This window comes from Centropristis striata, chromosome 6 (assembly GCF_030273125.1).
Source record: "Centropristis striata isolate RG_2023a ecotype Rhode Island chromosome 6, C.striata_1.0, whole genome shotgun sequence".
NCBI lineage: Eukaryota > Metazoa > Chordata > Actinopteri > Perciformes > Serranidae > Centropristis > Centropristis striata.
In genome coordinates this window covers 24,467,827-24,487,538 of record NC_081522.1, presented here as the reverse complement: position 1 = coordinate 24,487,538, position 19,712 = coordinate 24,467,827, and the positions used below count along the sequence as shown (strand labels likewise).

The 19,712-nt window shown below is 40.0% G+C and overlaps 4 protein-coding genes across 6 annotated transcripts; 3 read left to right on the top strand and 1 right to left on the bottom strand.

Moving 5' to 3' along the window:
- Positions 1-382: 382 nt before the first annotated feature.
- anapc13 (anaphase promoting complex subunit 13) lies at positions 383-3,400 on the top strand. 2 transcript variants are annotated; one of them, XM_059335532.1, is made up of 3 exons: positions 383-727; positions 861-1,048; positions 2,472-3,400. In XM_059335532.1, exons 2-3 carry the CDS (start codon positions 950-952, stop codon positions 2,595-2,597), a joined length of 225 nt encoding a protein of 74 aa, XP_059191515.1. In that variant the 5' UTR covers positions 383-727; positions 861-949; the 3' UTR covers positions 2,598-3,400. The 2 variants fall into 2 exon arrangements, with proteins under 2 accessions (XP_059191515.1, XP_059191514.1); XM_059335531.1 differs by having other exon boundaries at positions 387-1,048.
- On the bottom strand, positions 3,394-7,982 carry LOC131973515 (lathosterol oxidase-like). 2 transcript variants are annotated; one of them, XM_059335529.1, is made up of 6 exons: positions 7,861-7,982; positions 5,432-5,649; positions 5,137-5,269; positions 4,932-5,032; positions 3,983-4,111; positions 3,394-3,767 (listed from the first exon to the last, which is right to left on the bottom strand). In XM_059335529.1, the coding sequence occupies exons 2-6, from the start codon at positions 5,639-5,641 to the stop codon at positions 3,498-3,500; spliced, it is 843 nt and encodes a 280-aa protein (XP_059191512.1). In that variant the 5' UTR covers positions 5,642-5,649; positions 7,861-7,982; the 3' UTR covers positions 3,394-3,497. The 2 variants fall into 2 exon arrangements, with proteins under 2 accessions (XP_059191512.1, XP_059191511.1); XM_059335528.1 differs by lacking the exon at positions 7,861-7,982 and adding an exon at positions 6,589-6,942.
- Positions 7,983-15,758: 7,776 nt separating this feature from the next.
- Positions 15,759-16,661, top strand: LOC131973520 (metallothionein B-like). Its single transcript, XM_059335534.1, has 3 exons — positions 15,759-15,916; positions 16,014-16,079; positions 16,417-16,661. The coding sequence occupies exons 1-3, from the start codon at positions 15,892-15,894 to the stop codon at positions 16,506-16,508; spliced, it is 183 nt and encodes a 60-aa protein (XP_059191517.1). The 5' UTR covers positions 15,759-15,891; the 3' UTR covers positions 16,509-16,661.
- A 1,332-nt stretch (positions 16,662-17,993) lies between these two features.
- steep1 (STING1 ER exit protein 1) lies at positions 17,994-19,009 on the top strand. The gene has a single exon (XM_059335530.1). It carries the CDS (start codon positions 18,103-18,105, stop codon positions 18,778-18,780), a length of 678 nt encoding a protein of 225 aa, XP_059191513.1. The 5' UTR covers positions 17,994-18,102; the 3' UTR covers positions 18,781-19,009.
- The last annotated feature ends 703 nt before the right edge of the window (positions 19,010-19,712 follow it).

Below are 19,712 nucleotides of genomic sequence, written 5' to 3'. Positions count from 1 at the left end.
AATTAGAAATGTACAGAAGAGTCTCATTTGATGAGTCTTTACCATTGTGCAAGCAATTTACAAAGACACTGTTTATAAGCACATAACTTCTCAGCTAGGCTGTATTTGATGTTAAAATCATCTTTGGATAATATCAAAAGGAACCTTAAAGCATTACTCCACTTAAGTATCTGAAAAATATAGCCTACTCTTATTTATATACAGTCTATGAGCCTACTCTATTTCCTAATATAATTATTAGTTACCTTCAGATGCAGTAGACTTCACCAACGTGGTTGTCCGTTTGGCAGGTCAAATAACAGACGGCTGGTCACCATGGAAACCACCAAACATTAGGCTGATGTTTTTTTGTTTATTTATTAATTTAATGGGAGACTGTAGTCAGATCGATTTTAAAGGTCCGCCTACTATTTTTCCAGATCTTTAAACATCATCATTTTTACTCTTGTATAAAATAACCGCTTTAGAATACATTTTACTTTTATGGAGCCTTTTGTACAGCGGTTATAACTGGTATAAACCGACATTATTATTGTTATTGTTATGGTCAGTATATTGCAATATAAACATCAGGCTAATTATGACTTAATCGGCTATTTAACATAGAAAATATATAAAAGTAACCCAATGGAGATAGATTTTCCGTCGTACTTGAAGGCATCATTGATTACATCATCACCGAGCGTCAGCTGGCTACGTAGAATTACCGCATCCGCTGAACTCAGACGTAACAAACCTTTTTATTCACCAGTTAGCAGAACAGTTCAAACCATCTTATTCTTAGTCTCTGCTCAACTGAATCTTACTGTTATATTGCTATTGTTTGTATATTTGTAAGGGTAGCGTGTCTTCTGTCGCAGTGTTGAAGTTAGCTTAAAGCTAACTCAGTAAGAAGAAAAGAGCAGAGCAGCCTGACCCGGACCCTGCTAACCCGGGACCGGCTCAGAGGATGGACAGTGAGATCCAACGGGACGGGAGAGTCCTGGACCTGACTGATGACGCCTGGAGGGAGGACAGGCTGCCCTATGAGGACGTCACCATCCCTCTGGTAAATACTGACCAGTCTGTTAGCATCAACAACAGCCTCTTACACTTTGTTTACAGTCAGGTGCCGAAGATTTGGTGTTCATATAAGGTCACACGTTTTCCAGAGACTACTGGTGGTACTTCATCTTATATTATATAATGATAATGTGTGCTTCCCATATATCTTCAGCAAAGACCACCGATTTATCTCTCCCTCCACCTCACAGGTTTATGTTTGTTGGTGCGGAGTTTGGTGAAGAAGCACTACCACCTTTAGTTCTACATGTTATGTTGGACCCACGTGACTCTGCTGATTGTGACCTTATTATGCACTACTACTGTAGTGATCACAAAATAACTCCAGTCTCGGCTTGTGAAGTTCTGAATACCAAGGTTATTATAGTTAACGAAAACTAACAAAATAACGAAAACTAGAATTTTTTTTTTTTCGTTAACTGAAATAAAAATATAAACTAGAGTTTTTTTAAAAAACGATAGCTAACTGAAACTATATTTGGTGGTTACAAAACTAACTAAAACTCACTAAAATTTTAGTGAAAATGTTAGTTTTCGTCTTTGTCAACTTTTTTCATCCGTAAACCTTTTTGGTTGATATGAAATCTATTTCATCTATCTGGTTTTATGACTTAATAAACTTATTGGGGCTGAGATGGATTAGACAAAGGAAATAAAGGAAACATTTATTGTGACCTTATTAAATCTCGCACCCAACAAATACTCCATTACAAAAAAACTAAAACTAACACTAAAACTAATAAAAACTAAACTAAAACTAAGCATTTTCCCAAAAATAAAAACTAATTAAAACTAGCAAAGTCACTCTAAAAACGAATTAAAACTAACTGCATTTGAAAACAAAAGTTGACAACGAAATTAAAACTAAAACTAATGAAAAATCCAAAACTATTATAACCTTGCTGAGTACCGGGATCCAGTTGTTGTTTTTCAGCTGGTGTGACAGTTGCTGAGCAATAGAGGTCAGGAGAGAGCTGAACAAACTCGGGCTAATAGTCTTTAACAGGGCACAGTACAGTGTTGAAGGCAAAAGATGAAACAGATGTAGCACACTGGGAAGCAGCATCTAGTTACTATGTGTTCAAAGTTCATACGATTGTGAGAACAAGGAGCTCTGCTTTCATGTTTAGATCTAGTGACAGTAGTCCTCTTTCAGGCTCAAAACATGTGATAACTGCAACTATGGCCATACATACTGTCCTACATTCTTCTGGCCTTACACATTTCATAGTAGACATTACCTATCACATTTGTTTTGTGAATGCAAAGTTGTGTCAATAATGACCCATCATAAGCTCCTGCCTAAACTGGCAGAAAGAAAAAAAATCCTGTTTATTTAAGCTAATCTTTTAAGTTTTAAGAGTGAACTGCTACTTTTGTCATGCTCACGTCTCTCATGTCCCTGTCAGAGTGAATTGCCGGAGGCTGAGCAGGACAACGGAGGCTCCACAGAGTCTGTGAAAGAACAAGAGATGAAGTGGACTGACCTCGCCCTGCAGAGCCTGCACGAAAACACACCGAGCACCGGAAGCTAAAGACTCCTCAGGAATCAGACTGGAGGACAGAAACACACATGGACACTGCATTTATTCAAATGCAATTCACCATCTTTGGTAGGATTTGCATTATGTTTCAGCTGAGCAGAAATTATGCACAAATGTGTTTTGCATTGATAGTTGGTTTATATTGTAGTCTTTATAAATATAAATATATAAAATGACAACTTTTGAACAACATAAAAAGAAAAGAGTTGCTTCTAATTGTCTTGCCTCTTTCTTTTTCTTTTTTCTTTTAAATATATATATATTTTTAATTTTGTGTTAAATCCAGAAGATGAGAATGATGTTGGACATCCGCACATACATACAATATTGTGCAAATTGATTTTGCTTGATCAAAGGGATCGTCAATGGTAGAAATATCGAGAAAAAGCTCTTTCAAGTCACTGAAGTCACTTTGGCTTAATTGGCCGCCTTACCAATGAAGGCTTAAAAGTAAAGGGAAAGTTTTACCGATAACTATATACACTCGGATGCCAGTGGATTAGATGACCAAAACTAATTATGTTTAGACAAGAACACTGCGCTAAATGCTTTTTTCTTCTAGGTTGAACTGTTACATCAAGGTATTTTAACTTTTTAGGCATTTTGCAGCCTGTAATGTGTATATATAATGATCACATAGACACAAACTTAGTTTATTTATTGTGATACAATGTGCTATGGTCCTATTACCAGCCTACTTATCTCTAGGTAGTGCATTCAACCATTTTATGCAGAAAAATATAATTCCCTCGAAGCCTATTTTCATTCTCTTAATAAACATGTTCACAACTCTGTTTTCATCTGATGCTATCGTCTCTTGTGTCAGGCCAGGCTGAGCATCTTAGCAGGAATATCCCTGAAGGGTTTAAATTCCTGCCTGCAGCTCCGTCATCACTGAGCGTGTGCAGCCTCTGCCATTAGCTTGCGAATGTGGTCATGTGGGCCGTTCCCCTGCAGGGCCGTAGGGTGTCGGTAGGAGCCCCCGATGCGATCCCACAGTGTGAAGTATTGTCCGTAGTTGTAGTTGAAGGAGAGATGATGGTCTACATGGTGAGCAGCACCATTGATCAGAAATATCAGGGGGCTGGGGATACGGTAGTCTCCATCATGTATAGAGATGGTCCAGATGTTGACAAAAACAAAGAGGGAGAGGTAGACCACCTGGAATGAAAATGTCCCAATGTCATTTCAATAAATTTACAGTTAAAGTACAGAGTTTATACCATGTTTATAATGTACTATTCATGACTATTTTACATTACGTTCCAGCTACACGCAGCTTGACCTAAAATAATTAAATTCAGCAATGTTTGAGTAGTCCTAATTTGAACAACTACCATCCAGATGTTTAGTAGTGAATGCAAGTAGACCACCACCTTGTGGAGGGGGAAGATGAATGGGTAGACATGGTAGGGTAAGCTCTGCAGGAAGCCATCCAGTGGGTGGAAGGCATGGCTGGCGAAAGGCGAAGGGATCTTGAATATATGGTGCTGCTTATGTAAGTGCTGAGGGGGAGAAACACAAATAGTGTGAATGTAAGAACTGTTTTACTGAAGAACACATCAGGCAGAGCAGGTACAATGTGTGCATCAAGGAAGACTTTACATAAAAATGTATAGTAATAAATATACATGTATGATTTGAGCTGGGGTTAGACTCATTTAAGATCCTTGTGTCCTGAGGGTTGAAGCTCTTTTTGACCCTCTCAGGGCTGGACTGGTGGATCTGGTACCTTCTTCCTGACCTCTACAGTAAGAAAAGGCTGTTATTGGGTGGTACGGATCTTCAATGACTCTCTTTGCCTCATTTTTTATCGCACCTGGTTAAAAAAATCGGTCTATAGACCAGTAATGCACCGTCTGTGGTATGCTCAACCAAATGAAGCACTCGGCCTTAGGGTCGGTCTGTCTCCGCACCAGGTGGTGATGTTCCCTGACAAGATGCAGGAATAGAAATTCCTCAGTATTTGATGGGATACCCTGAATTTTCCTCAAGTGTCTATGAGTAAAACCATACAGTCTCTGGGTAAAACAGTCTCTACTTGAAGCTGTCCACCCTCTCCACAGAGGACACCAGCGTGTAAGGTCCTTTTTTTCCTTATCAGGCCAACCAAAGCTGTGTAAGCTTAATGATGGTGTTGAATCACAGTGGTGTTTGTACAGGGAGTCCAGCAGGGGTCACACTGGGGTCTTCTGTTATTTAGGATGAGTGTGGCTCTGCATAGTGAGGTGTTAATCTCAGGTCTATAAACGCTGAATTGTAGTCCATTATAAAGATATAGTTAAAGTTATAAAGTCAGTCTAGCCGTAACATGCTAAAGCTCACCTTGTAGATCTTCTTATGGTGGAAGGCTCGGTGTATCCAGTAGATACACATGTCCGTAAAGAACAAGAAACCAGCGATGCTCAGAAACACTCCAGTCCAGCCTGCAGCAGAAACCCAGCAGCAGGAGAATCATTAGGACTGTATCCTGTTTAATCAAATATGTTTGATAAATGAGTTTTATTGTTGCAGTTCACTATTGTCTCACCCAGAGAAGAGTCGCTGATGTCGTCATAAAGTTTGCTGTGTCCTTTGATCTCCCAGAAAAAAAAGGCCACTGTGGGGAAACTCATCCAGAAGATGGACACGATGGATAAATGAATCTCTTTTTTTACCTGGTTCTGTTGGTTGATCAAAGACAAAACGTTGATTCAGGAGAAGTTTGCATTATAAATGTTACCAAATCTAATGTTATAAACCATAAAACCAGCCAAAGTCAGTAATAGTTTACACCCCCAAACAATTCCTTGGCCTTTAACTGGTAAACCTATGAACCATCTTACCTTGAGGAACTGTGGATGTGTCATGAGCTTATGGTCAAACACGTAATAAAAGTTAAGAGCACCAAAGCCCAGGTAAATCATGAATGCTCCCAGGTTGGTGACCACCCACAGGCTGATTATCTGACGCAGGGCATGGTCCTCGGGCCACGAGGCCGGGTAAACATACGGAGTGAAGATGGAATCATCAGCAATGTTCAGCACATGATCCATGGCACAGTCTGTGGAAAAAAGAGGGAAATCTATAGGAGCAATCTTGTGCTTAAAGGTTAATATTTCTGTTCTATCTGGTCTATTTTTATCTGTTTTATTCCGTCTAAGTGTGATTGGTTTGTTCTCTACATATCTTCAGCAGGCTGTATAATGGTGGTTACATCGATAGTTTGGATCTTTTGAAGTGTGGTTACATGGAGTGTTTATCCAGATTTAGTGTATTACTACAGTAAGCTGCTGGCTTTGAAGAAAGGATAGAACGGCTTCACTTCCTCCTGTGTAAACTTAAACTTGGCTGTGACAACATTATAAATATTGCATACACTTATATTGTACATACATATTGATTCATTTCGGAGCTGTTTTTTAGATGGATAAAGTACTGTCCAGTTCTGTCCACAGGAGGACATTAGCTTCTGTGTTCATACTCCTGTCTGCTTCTTAAACTGGGGACATGCTAACAGTCATCCACTGTAGCTAATACTGACTATAGATAAGTAACGGATACAACCACACTTAAGAGAAATGCTCACTATTCCTTTAACCACCATGACAAAGTCTACTAAATATGTGTAGACCATCCACACTGAGCGGTGGGAAAAAGAAATACAATTCTACCAAAAAAACTTGCAACAACATGCAGCAAAGGTAGTTTGTCATATAACCTTTCTAATCCTACTTAATATTTGATAGATATTATCATTCTGTTGTTGTTTTGTTCATTGTGATGACTTTTGTGAATCTCAATCAGAACTGAGTGGCTTTATAATTTAAACACACTGTGGATAATGTGTCCATCATTGAACATGCCAGAGCTTAATTTTTAAACATCAACTTTTAAAAATAAAAAATAGGGTTTTTTTTCAGATTTGCATGCACATCTGTAAAAAGCGAAGGAGAAAAAAGTTGAGCAATAGTTACATGACAATGAAATGAAAGCATCATACCTGTACAAGTGGCTAATGCAAGCCGTCCTCTTGCCCCTCTATTAATACAACTACAACTAGTTGTTAGAGTGAAAGCTGGTTAACTGGACTTGTGTTGCACCTCTTCACCTTCATTATCTGCTGATCATTAGATCAAAGAGTTTGTGTCTGACGATATCTGATGTGTTCTCTCTGACATGAACTTCCCTCAGACTCAATCAGACCACGGACGGATTATAAAACAAATCACATTATTTAACAATGGTTCCCCCACACCTCTGTGATAATTACAATGCTCATCAGTGTGAACTGCAGGAATCTGTTCACAGAAAAGAACTCAGTGTCACAGGGTCACCTGCTCCGGGACTGTTTTTGTTTTTGTTTATCACCTGTTCAACTGCTTATCAATAACTCTCCTGTCATTGCAGATCTTACCACCCTCGGCTACCCTGCAATCACCTTATTCCCCTCACCTGTGCTTCCACACCTGGCCCTCATTATCCTCACCAGCCTCCCATTCAAATACCACCCACTGTCATTCACCCTCTGTGGGATCGTCATGCTGCATGCCCTGCTCTCGTCCTGCAGGTTTTCGCTGCCTGAATCTTACCTGTGACTTCTGCTAGAGGATTTTTTTGTGGTCTCTCTCCCTCAGTTTAAATTGCTTCTTTAAATAAATGTTGTTTTAGACACTCTTGGGTTCAGTGCTTTCTGGGTCATGATACCTTGCCTACAAAATAGCAACGGCCACAGCCCCTTCTTATCTGAACTCCTCTGTTCAGAATCACAAACCCTCCCATCCACTACGCTCCTCCAGTGAAAGACATCTGAAGGGCTCTGAGGCTCAAACCAGACTCTCTCCTCTGTAGAGCTCCTATAGGTGGTGGAACCAACTTCCAAATTCCATCCATTCTGTGCTAGTGTTGTATTACTCTCATTTGTACGTTGCTTTGGATAAAAGCGTCTAAATGACATTGTAGAATTGTAGGTACTCTAACCAATGCAGGATATACGTAGCTTCTCTCTCAGCTGGCGCTCTAGTGATGTCATTCTCAAACAGTCACAGCTTGACCTTTCTGTAGAATTAAAATAGTTTCTAGCATATTCATGATTCTGTAAGACAGCATGCGAGTTGCCTTCTTTAAAAAATATATATCACAGACTATAAACATTTTCACCTTGTTGGCATATTTATTAAACTGAAATTATTTCAGTGTTGTAGCTGTGGTCACTCTGAAATTCTATTTCATGCATTCAAGGATTATTTTGTTGCAGAGTTGCTGCTGAACTGACCTGCTTTAGGACATCAACAGTGCGTTTCTCTTCCTATAACGAGTCCTCCTTCCTCCACTCAGCAGGCCTAGCAGCATATGATGTGTGTCAGAAAGCACATGGCTAACCTTACGTTCCAAGAAGGACGACTTCTTTCTAGAAGTTGACGGAGATTCAGGGCTAAAACGCTTGGCTTCCTTCTTTGACAGCAGTCAGTAACCAGGGAGGAGGAACACGATCCCAGCATACTCAGTAAATAGCTCAGACAGAAAGTGATCTACCTGTCAGAACTGTACTTTGACTCATATAATCTTTCTAATCTTACTTAATGGATTCATTCATTATTAGTATTAGTATAACCGGTAATGTGACTCCAAGTAATGGATTGTGCTTCATCATAATATTACAGATATATTACATTGTTTATGTGAAACCAGTGAAATCCTTTCTATATTCACATTCATAAATCATGAGAAAAAAGACCTTCAGTTGCCATTTTTGAATAACCTTACATCTGTTTAAAGTGCAATATAAAATCATTTGCAAGTGTAGGCATGTCTTTCTCTGCAGTGCATGTAGCCTGTCCCATGCTGGGCTTTTGGATCAGATTCCCCCGACTGTTTGCCCTTTACACACACACACACACACACACACACACACACACACACACACACACACACACACACACACACACACACACACACACACACACACACACACACACACACACATTCTTGTACTTCTATCTTTGTGAGGACCCTCATTGGAACAGTGAATTCCCTTGAAAGTGTGAATTTTTGTTTTCAAATTAATTTAGTTTTAATTAGTTTTTGGAGTGAGTTTGCTAGTTTTAGTTTAGCATTTATTTTTTTTAATGCTTTAGTTTTAGTTTATTTTTTTATTAGTTTTAGTGTTAGTTTTGTTTTTTTGTAATGGGGTATTTGTTGGGTGGGAGATTAAAAGAGGTCTCAGTAAATTTTGCCTTTATTTCCCTTTATTATCTATCTTCATTATGTATGAAAAAAGTTGACAAAGACAAAAAAAAGGACATTTTTACTATAATTTATATATAATTTGTAACCACACAATACAGTTTCAGTTAAATATCATAATCATGTAACCTTTAACCCTTAAAACAAAGTCTGAAATCTAAAAAAAAGCCTTTAAAGAAGTGAGGACCGGCCGAAATGTCCTCACTTTGCAAAAATGTCCTCACTCTGTTGGTTAAAAACGTGTTCCGGTCCTCACTATGTAGGAAGTACAAGAACACACACACACACACACACACACACACACACACACATGCATACCATGTACTGACCTGAACATGAGCAGACAGCAGTTAGTTTAGTTAGTTTGATTGGGAGCAAAACAAATATGAACCCTCTAATGGTTGTAGTAAAGCCCAGCAGGCTGTCTGGTGGATGTTCTGTATGTTAACATTTCCAACGTGTCACACACAAATGTCCCTGAGCACGAAATACAAGAGGATAAAGTGATCTCAATGCTTGCACAGGGAATCTGAAATAGATGGTGAAAGTTCTCTGCTCTGCTCTCTGTAGCTGATGTTTTTCTTTATTAACCCATTATAAATTAGTATTACATCGACACACACATATTTCTAATAAAATGTGTAGGTTTCTTGTTAACAGGTGATATTGTACTGTCATAGTGTTTGCTTTTGTGTTCCTTCAAAGTAAAAGTTCAAATTGCACTACCTGTCTTGCACATTAAGTATTTAAGTATTTGGCATCACACTTTTCTGTCACTAGCTGTTTTATTGAGAATATGTATTTTCCTGTAGATAATTTATACTGAAACTGATCATTTAACCTGTGCACCAGAAACACACATGGCTGAAATACCTGATGAGGAAATTTAGAACCAAACAGTTTAAAGACTGCCCCCACCACCACCACCACCACCACCACCCAAGGAAAGCTCTGTCTGTATATATGACTGTGTAGATGTCTCCATCTAGAGCTCTCTGACACAAACAGCACATCTCAGTACAGTACCAACCAATAACATTCATAAACAAAGGATGAATGTCAGAATAATACCTTTCTGTTTAAGATACTAAGCCAGAATCTAAACTCAGTCTTAACAGACAAAATTATGGATCAGGGCTCACTGAGCTTAATTCATTTAAAGTGTTTTTTCATTAATTAGGGCAATCGCACCGAGCACGGGTCCCATAAAGCAATAGCTGTATTGTTATACTGTGGATTTTTTCTTCTTCCTCTTCCGGACACAATTTCGTCCCGCAGGACAAATTAATTTTCTCTACAGAATACAAACTGCGCAAAATTTTGCATTGAAATGAATGGGATGGCCGAAAAAAATGAACGAAAAAGAACAATAATTGGAGATTTTTAAACGTCTACTTCTCCGGCATAATTTCACCTAGAGACTCCATTTAAACTTTAAACAGTAGACACAAGTCTTGTGTATCGGTGTATTAATCCACGTTTCAATAGGTCATATAGTTTATCAGTCCCTGTTCAATGACCATGATCATTTTTGGAGAAATTCTGAGATTATAATGGGTGTGTATTGCACGGAATGTTCGTGTCACAGTGTGTGACATCATCGCCAGAGTGTAGAGGGAGAGAACAAATTGTCAAAATATAAATTTTAAAACTGCGCTCCAGGCCGCAAATTCCACTCTAGAGAAATAATTTATACATAGAAACGTAGGAAAATTTGTCTTCTCACTCACAATCCTCTGGTAAAGCTGTCAGAGTTATAGTTTGGGCGTACGACGCACAGATCATCCACCAACACCACTATTTAACAGTTTTTCAGATTGCTCTAACAAAGCTATTTCTTCATTTTTCTTCACAAAAAACATATGTAGACGTTCAGGAAGAACTCAGGACGCTCAAAGTGAAGTCGGATCAATGATAGGTATTATGGTTTTGCCAAAAATACTTTCTGTTCGAGGCCAGAAATTCCAGTCTGTCCACCTCTGGCTGCTGTCACTGTGCCGGAACTTTCTACAGCGGAAAAACTGGGTGATAAATAAAACGGGTTACAAAATATGGGATACAAATAAAAATAAAAAGAGTTGGGTCTTCAGTTTCTTCTTAAAGATTGAGAAGGACTCAGCAGAACCACCACAGGGGCACTTCAGAGGACAAGAGTCTGGTTTGAGACACAGCGGCGGAGGCGGAGCCAGAAATCTTTCACTGGAGGAGCGTAGTGGACGGGAGGGTTTGTGGACCTGAACCAAGGAGTTCAGATCAGAAGGGGCTGTGGCCGTTGCTATTTTGTAGGCAAGAGACAAGGCTTTGAATTGGATACTGCCGTGACCAGGAGCCAGTGCAGAGAGATGAGGAGCTGAGTGACATGAGCTCTCCTGGCTGGTTGAAGACTAGACCTGCAGCCACGTTCTGGATCATCTGCAGAGGCTTGGTGGTGCAGCAGGAAGACCTGCCAGTAGAGAGTTACAGTAGTCTAAACGCGATAACACAAGGGCCTGAACCAGGAGTTGTGTCGATTGCTCTGTCAGGTAGGGTCTGATTTTCCTGATGTTGTACAGGGCGAATCGACAAGATCAGGCAATTGAGGATTGTTATGCCCCAGTCTAGGGGCCTAGAGCACAACATGAAAAGGCCCCATCTTCCCCATCTCCCAAGTAGCCACAAACAAAGATTAGTTTGAAGAGCAGGTAATATTTATTTACAACAATAACTTAAGTAAATACAAATATATTCTTCAACTTAGGGGTGGACTAAAGCCAAAATAACAAACAAAACAATCCGGTCTTAAAAATAAGAAGTTTACCTGAGAAACCAAAAGTTACAAAATCTTACCTCCCTACCTACTTAAACAGGAGAAAACCAGAAACAAGACCTGGCAACCCACCCTTACTGCTAGAACAAGGGAATTAAGTCCAGAACCACAAGTTAACTCAAACAAAAGTGTGAACCAGTTGGGAGAAGAGGAGGATGAGGAAAAAGCCTGCTGCCACCGACGGCCGCCATCTTGGCTCCATTTAAACCAGGTGGTTCCGGCTGCAGCCAATCCCAGCCCAGGCGTGGAACCTCTCCACCAATCACACCACAGCTATGGCACACTCCAATCTGCATATAAAATAGGAAAACAAAGACACAGGGCACACATACAAATGCAGTTTGCTAATAATAACTATAATAATGACCACAGTCATAACAGGATACATGAACCTTGAAGGTCAGTTGGTCATCAATCATGACACCCAAGTTTCCTGCAGAGCTTGTGGACACAAGTTGCATGGATCCAAGCTGCAGATTGATAGGCTGATATAAGGTGGGACGGGGTGGGATGATGAGGAGCTCCGTCTTTGAGAGGTTAAGATGAAGGTGATGTTCTGTCATCCATGTGGAGATGTCCACAAGACAAGTAGAGATGTGGGCTGAGACTGTGGGGTCGTTTGGTGAGAAGGAAACGAACAGATGGGTATCATCAGCATAACAATGGTATGAGAAGCTCTCTGGTACTGTTTTTAACTGGTTCAGTTCTTATCTCTCAGATCGAAGTTTCTTTGTAAGTTTGGATACATGCTCCTCCAGAACACATGGAATCAGTGTGGGGTTCCCCAAGGGTCAATTTTAGGTCCAGCACTTTTTAATCTCTATATGCTTCCCCTTGGGGACGTCATCAGGAGACACGGCATCAGCTTCCACAGCTACGCTGATGACACACCGCTGTACATTGCCGTGTCTCCTGATGACACAGAGCCCATTGATTCCCTTTTAAACTGTATTTTAGATATCAAGTCATGGATGGCAGTGAACTTCCTACAGCTCAACCAGGACAAAACAGGTTTTAGTCATCGGCCCTGAAGGCAAGAGAGAGAAACTTTTACCAAAACTACACGATTTTAAAACTTCACAATGTGTAAAGAACCTGGGCGTCATTTTCAACTCTAAGCTAAGTTTTATTCCTCACATTAAAAATATAACAATGATAGGTTTTTAACATAGCCAGAGTCCGCCTGTTTCTCTGCCAGGCCAACACGGAGGTGCTGATGCTTTTATCTCTTGTCGTTTAGACTATTGTAATGCTCTCTGGTCTTCCCGAAATGAGCATCCACAACCTACAATTATTACAAAACTCAACCGCACGCGTGCTGAGGAGGACCAGAGGGCAGGAGCACATTACACCGGTTTTATAATCACTGCATTGGCTCCCCGTGTGTTTCAGGATCGATTTTAAGGTTCTTTTATTAGTTTTTAAATGTCTTAATGGTCTGGGCCATCTTAACTATTGGATATGCTTTTATCATATCAACCCTCGCGGGTCCTGAGGTCCTCTGGCACCAGCCTTTTAATTATTCCAAGAGTTACAACTAAAACCTACGGGGAGGATCTTTCAGCCATTATGGCCCGCGCCTATGGAACAGCCTACCAGAGGACATCAGGACCGCAGAGACTGTTGATGTTTTTAAAAGGAGGCTCAAGACCCACCTGTTTGGTCTAGCTTTTAACTGATTATTTTACTATTTATTTATTTATTCTCCTATTTAGTTATCTATTTACTTATTTAGTTGTTCATCACATCATTTGTATTTTGTTTCCCGTTGTATTTTAGTTTTTATCCTGTGCTGTTGTCTTTTAGTCTTTTAGTTTTTATCCTGTTCTTTTGTCTTTTAGTCTTTTAGTTTTTATCCTGTCTTGTCGTCTCTTAGTCTTTAAGTTTTTAACTCCAGTGTTCCCTCATGGGGGTCTCCACACTGGGGTGTGTGTTGGGTCTACCCGTGGGGATGTGGTCTTGGAGACCCCCTGGGGCAGTAGAGGGACCCTGTTTGAAGCCAGACTGATTTGGATCATACAGGTTGTTCTCGGAAAGGAACCCGGAGATTTGGTTCAAGACTGTGCACTCCAGAATTTTTGAAAGGATATTTTTGTATCTTTTAGAGACTGTGGGATCTTATTTTCAGTTCAGTATCACACTCTGAGTTTGAAAATTGCTTTTCTTTATAACCGAAGTGGCATAGACTGGATCAAAGCGCCGTGTACTATACACTGTTATAAATTATTCTGTAGTCATTTCATTTTACTTAATATATTTGATAAAATGTATTAAATATAAATGCATCCTTGATTTTGAGGCAGTTGTTTAAGTAACTTTAATATAAAAATGTTTGAGATAGAATCCACTTATTTTGATCCCATTAAATATAATCTTTATGTGTATGTAATTCTAAATCAAGAGAATTTTGAATTAATCCAACACAATAGAATTAGTCAGTTTTTAATTGACACTTAACACTTCCTGTTAAGTTTTTATGAACTCAACTTGTAACATAGTTAGATTTAATAAATAATATTGCGAGCAATCTGTTGCCTCAATTTTATTGAGTAGCTATTGTTTGTTTTGTTTACAGTGTAGGGTTAATATGACCTACTCAACAAGAAAATAACATGGTCTGTAAAATTACATTGAAACAATAGGCTATATTTCTCCCAGGGATGTGGACAGTGAAGCTTTGTCCTGTCCACTAATGTTATTCTAGTTGTTTCTAAAGAAGTTGCACTCAGCTCTAAATCTTTTAGTCGGTTGGTGATTCACATCAGTCGCATCTCATAGTGACTTGGCTCATTACACTCTGGCATGTGTTCACAATCACCAGCGTGGAAAAACACTGAAGCAGCCGGAAAGTGGCGAGCGCAAAACTGGACATTGGTGCCTTCAGGCTCCCTCCATGAAGTCCGATCTCAAAGATTTTCCCACCTGTGGACATGTGTGCTTGGAAAAATAACAAACGAACATATAGGCTGAAGTCAACAACATAAGAGTAAATTTGTGTTTTCATTGAAGTGAGTGTGCTAACTGTCTTTAGGCGATAGTGTTCAGAACAGGGCTCACACTAATATTACTAACGTCGTCGTAAAGGACTCATCTGTTAATATTCATCATGAAGTTGTGATTAAGCTGATTGATCATTTGGTCATTTTTAAAGCCTCTAAACTAAACTAAGCTATAAAGGAGGGTAATGGTTTCATTTGCACTCGACTCGCACAGGAGATATTTCCTACAGCCCCCAGTCCGTGAAGGCAGCATACTACAATGGTCTGTTTACTCTGTGATGCTCTGAGAGGCGGTGGAGCTGCCGGGTGCAGAGCAGCAACACAACACATCCGACAGTTAGTGTGAACCGTGTGCAGACCCAAACCACTGACAACAGCACCGAACACACTTTACATGTGATGCGGAAATAAAACTGCAAATAAAATACATTTTGACTTGACTTGAACTTTCCCATGACACAGACATTATGGGGTGAAAAGTCTAAACTCTAGACTGTTCTCTGGAAAACCAGGACTAAACATGACGAAGCCCCCATTGATCACATGGCCTATTAAAAACGTATTAGTTGTATAAATGTGACATTTTTTATTATGTCTATTTTATTTTTTTACTCATTTTACCTTTTATTTGTGGATCTGAGAATGTCTTGTTATTGTTCCTGTTCTGTCTCTTATTGTTTGTCTTTTAATGTAAGAATTATTTTCAGCCTTAAGGCATCATTCTCGTTAACTGCTCTCTGTCGAAGCACTTCCTAAACTGCTGTTTTTAAAAGGTGCTATATAAATAAAGTTATTATGCGTTAGTTATTATTATTGTTGTTATTATTATTATTATTATTATTTAGTCTTTATCGCTACTGTGAACGCCTCGTGACGCACTCATTCCCATTAGTTTGCGTTTTCCTTTTTTTTTTTTTTTAATCTACAGACTGTAGGCTATATTAACTTCGGTATCATGTTGTACATAATTGTATGTATAATAACATTGTATATGATTTAAGGCTCTGTGGTTCTTATGTAATGCTCAGCCAGAGTCTCTCTGCTCCTGGCTGGAGAACCAGGAGCTCGTGTGCACAAACCTCTCAGTAATCATCTACTCCGTGCAGCGTGACAGGCGCAGTTTGCACCCGGTCTTGTTGTCCTCAGGACGCTATAAAAACGCGACTCCTTCTCTGGTAACAACATCACTCCCTCATCTGACACCAGAGAGACATCACCTTCACACGGAAACGACAGACGTCACCTGAAAATAAAAATGGACCCTTGCGACTGCTCTAAGAGTAAGTGCTCTTTGTTACATTTGCTGTTGACATTCTTCATGACTATTTGCTGCTAGCAGACAATAGAAAGCTAAACAGGCTGGATTTTGTTTCCCAGGTGGAACCTGCAACTGCGGAGGATCCTGCACCTGCAAAAACTGCTCCTGCACCAGCTGCAAGAAGAGTAAGTCGTGTTGTGATGTTTTATCCATTCAATGTGACTATTTGATACAATGTGTCTTCAAGGTTTACTAAATTTCCCTGAATCCATTGAGTAAAGGCTACGATTGTTCTATCTTTAGCACGCTGCAGCCAGTCAACAGCCCAGGGCTGTGATTGGCTTAAGATGCAATCTGAAGGTGTAGATTCTTTACTGCGACCAGTTGAGGGATTTCAGCCTAAATCTGCTTACTTGCAGTGCTTCAATATCGTGTCCTTTTAATTTGGGTTGGCAGCTGTTTTTCCCCCACTATACCACGGATTACGTAATCTGATTTTTTTTATTTTTATTTCCCGTTCAGGCTGCTGCCCATGCTGCCCATCCGGCTGCACCAAATGCGCCTCTGGCTGCGTGTGCAAAGGGAAGACTTGTGACACCAGCTGCTGCCAGTGAGGAGGCTGCCAGTCACATCAGCGTCTTCTGCCCTTGTGATGGAACCTTTGTCAACTACTTTAAATTAATTGCACTTGCAAATGTTTACTGAGAATAATGCATTTTGTACTAAATGTCTTGAATGTTGAAATAAACATGTTTCCTTAATGTGGATCTGCTGTCTTGGTTTTAGTGTTTCCAATGTGTCTAATTGGGTTTCAACCTCTGTATGAAATGAGCTGAGGTTTTATGATTCAGATGAGCAGCTCAGTTTAGGGTCACATCAGAGATTCAGAGCAGCAGCTCCTGTTAGAGGCAGTAGTTTTCAGTATCTAAGGGATTTTTTTTTTTTTCTTAAGGTGGAAGGTCATGTTCGTATTGCTCCCCAGGCGGAGCTGGTGCTGCTTTAGTTTGTGGTGTAATATAATTTAATATACTAACACATTCCCCATCCTGCATGCACTGGAGTTGTGCCAGAACTTGTAATTGTTTAGAGAAGCAAAATGACGTCTACATGTGGTGTTGGACTTAAACTAAGGCAATCAAAACATTAGGCTTCTCAGACTCTTAATTTGCGTTATAAATTTAAGAAAATTGTGTAAGTCCAGTTCCAAACATTTATTTTTATCAAACTGGTGTCTATCATATTTTGTGACCCATCGGATTGATCACGGACGATCATGCGGGATCCCAAATGTATAAAAAATGTAAAGCATAAAATTAGTATTTTTGGAGACTAGCCTAAACCATTTTTACGTTTGTGACTACCATAGACCTAAAGATATGTCTAATATGTATTTTCTTTTGCAAAAGGAAAGTCAGTGAAACCAAACAGTATATGTTCAAGCACAGGGACAAACGAGGCTCAATCGAAGAATAAATCAGGTTACAAATATCTTCCCATAATTTAGTTGAGAAAGGGCAAGACCAAAATAAAACATTAGTGTCCTTCACAGAGCAGTTTAAGTCTCTTTCTTAAATCGCTGTGTAAAAAAAAAAAAAAAACTTTAGATGGGTAAATTCTGTGAATTATCTTAAAAGATAGTTCTTTAACCTTATTGATTATATATCTAACAGCTACATTCAATATCTTTTTCCAATTACGGTAAGGTTATTAATAAGTTTTTTTCAATAGGTTGTTACAGTTGATACGACTTCTTTCTGAAATAAAGAGCGTATATTATGGTTACTAATTCGTGTAGAGGAGAAACAAATTCGGCCGATTTCAAGTTTGGTTGGATCAAAGGGCAATAATGATGGATTTTGTATTCATGTACTTTTAAATAACATAATGACACCTAGAGGGATTTCATTTATTACGATATTAAATTCGCTAATAGGAATTGGGATTCTTTATTTTATGATAAATTCTTGATATGTAAGTAATGATCCGTTTGAGTTAAATAACTGATAGATATATGTCTATGGTGACGACAACCAGATGGATGTACTCTGACCTGAGCCCGGGCGGAACAAAGGCCAGGAACTGTTTGTTCCGGGTAGGAACAGAAACAGCGACGGACACAGGAAGTGTTGCGTCGATTCGGTGTCGAGGAAAACAACAGTCTCATTAACTGTTCGGTGGCAGCACTGTGAGAGCTTTCAGCAGGAGAACATGCCGAAGGTGGTGTCCAGGAGCGTGGTGTGCTCCGACACCAGGGACCGGGAGGAGTATGATGACGGAGAGAAGCCGCTCCACGTCTACTACTGTCTCTGCGGCCAGATGGTCCTGGTGCTGGACTGCCAGCTGGAGAAGCTCCCTATGAGGCCCCGGGACCGGGCCCGGGTCATCGACGCGGCCAAACACGCTCATAAGTTCTGCAACGTGGAGCAGGACGAGACCACGTACCTGAAGAGGCCGGAGGGCGTGGAGCGGCAGCACCGCAAGAAGTGCGGGAAGTGCGGCCTACTGCTGTTCTACCAGCACCAGGCCAAGAACCACCCGGCCACCTTCATCGTGGACGGAGCCGTCGTCAAGTTCGGACAGGGCTTCGGCAACACCAGCGTGTACAGCCAGAAACAGCCCGAGGCTCCCAAGAAGGTCCGGGTGATGATGACCAAGAGGACCAAAGACATGGGCAAGTTCAGCTCCGTCACCGTGTCCACCATCGACGAGGAGGAGGAGGAGATCGAGGCCCGGGAAGTCGCGGATTCATACGCTCAAAACGCCAAAGTGATCGAGAAGCAGCTGGAGAGGAAAGGCATGAGCAAGAGGAGGCTGCAGGAGCTGGCCGAGCTGGAGGCCAAGAAGGCCAAGATGAAGGGAACCCTTATCGATAATCAGTTCAAGTAGAGGATCGATGAGGGACACAGAGATCCTCATCACTGTCAGCCTCCTGCCAGAACAGACAGCCTCCAGGACACAGAGACAATATCTGGATGTGTTTTAGATGTTCTGGTTAGTACAGGACTGAGGCGTTGTGTATGTGTTGCATATCAAGATTGTCATCTTGGGGTGCTTTTGAAAACCGTTTGCTTTTTAAATAATGTTATTTTCTAGAAAAATTAAAAGACCAAATTAACCTGTTTGTTCAGCATTTGTTCCACGTCTGATATTCACCTTGGTGCCTGTTAAACTCCAGGTGTTAAAAGTGTGAGTTGCTGCTCTTAAATGCTGTTTAAAGGTATAAAAGGTGTTGGTGCACAGTTCTTAATGTCTCAATATGACCTCAAATCATAGGTTAAATTAATGAGACACTTTCCAAAAGGGGATTTGTATGTTAACATAACGAGATGATGACCCAAAAATAATTGACAACCATTTGTAAACATTGATAAATCATTCAAGTAATTTATCAAGAATCTATGAAACGCTCTAAACAAAATCTTTGTGTTGTGGATCATCTGACCAGGACAGGTGTCAGTGTTCCTGACATGTTAGACTAAATAATTAATTGAAAAATAACTAGTTTTGAAAGTAATCATCTGTTGCAGCCTTAAAAACAGGATTAGAAACTGCGATCACAAGACATTTTGAAATGTCATACAAGGAAACTGATTGTGATTGATGGCTGAATTCTACACAGTTGCTTCTGTTTTTAGACTCCTGGTATTATACATACTGTCTCATTGTCACAGCTAGTATAGAGTCATCATTAATCAACAGAAAGTAGCAGGAACTAAATGTGTGTTTGTTGAATTCTGTAGCTCCTGAAGGTTTGTTAACATCACTTATTTTAGAGAGCTTTATATTTGAACATGAGTCGAACCACAAAATACAAATGA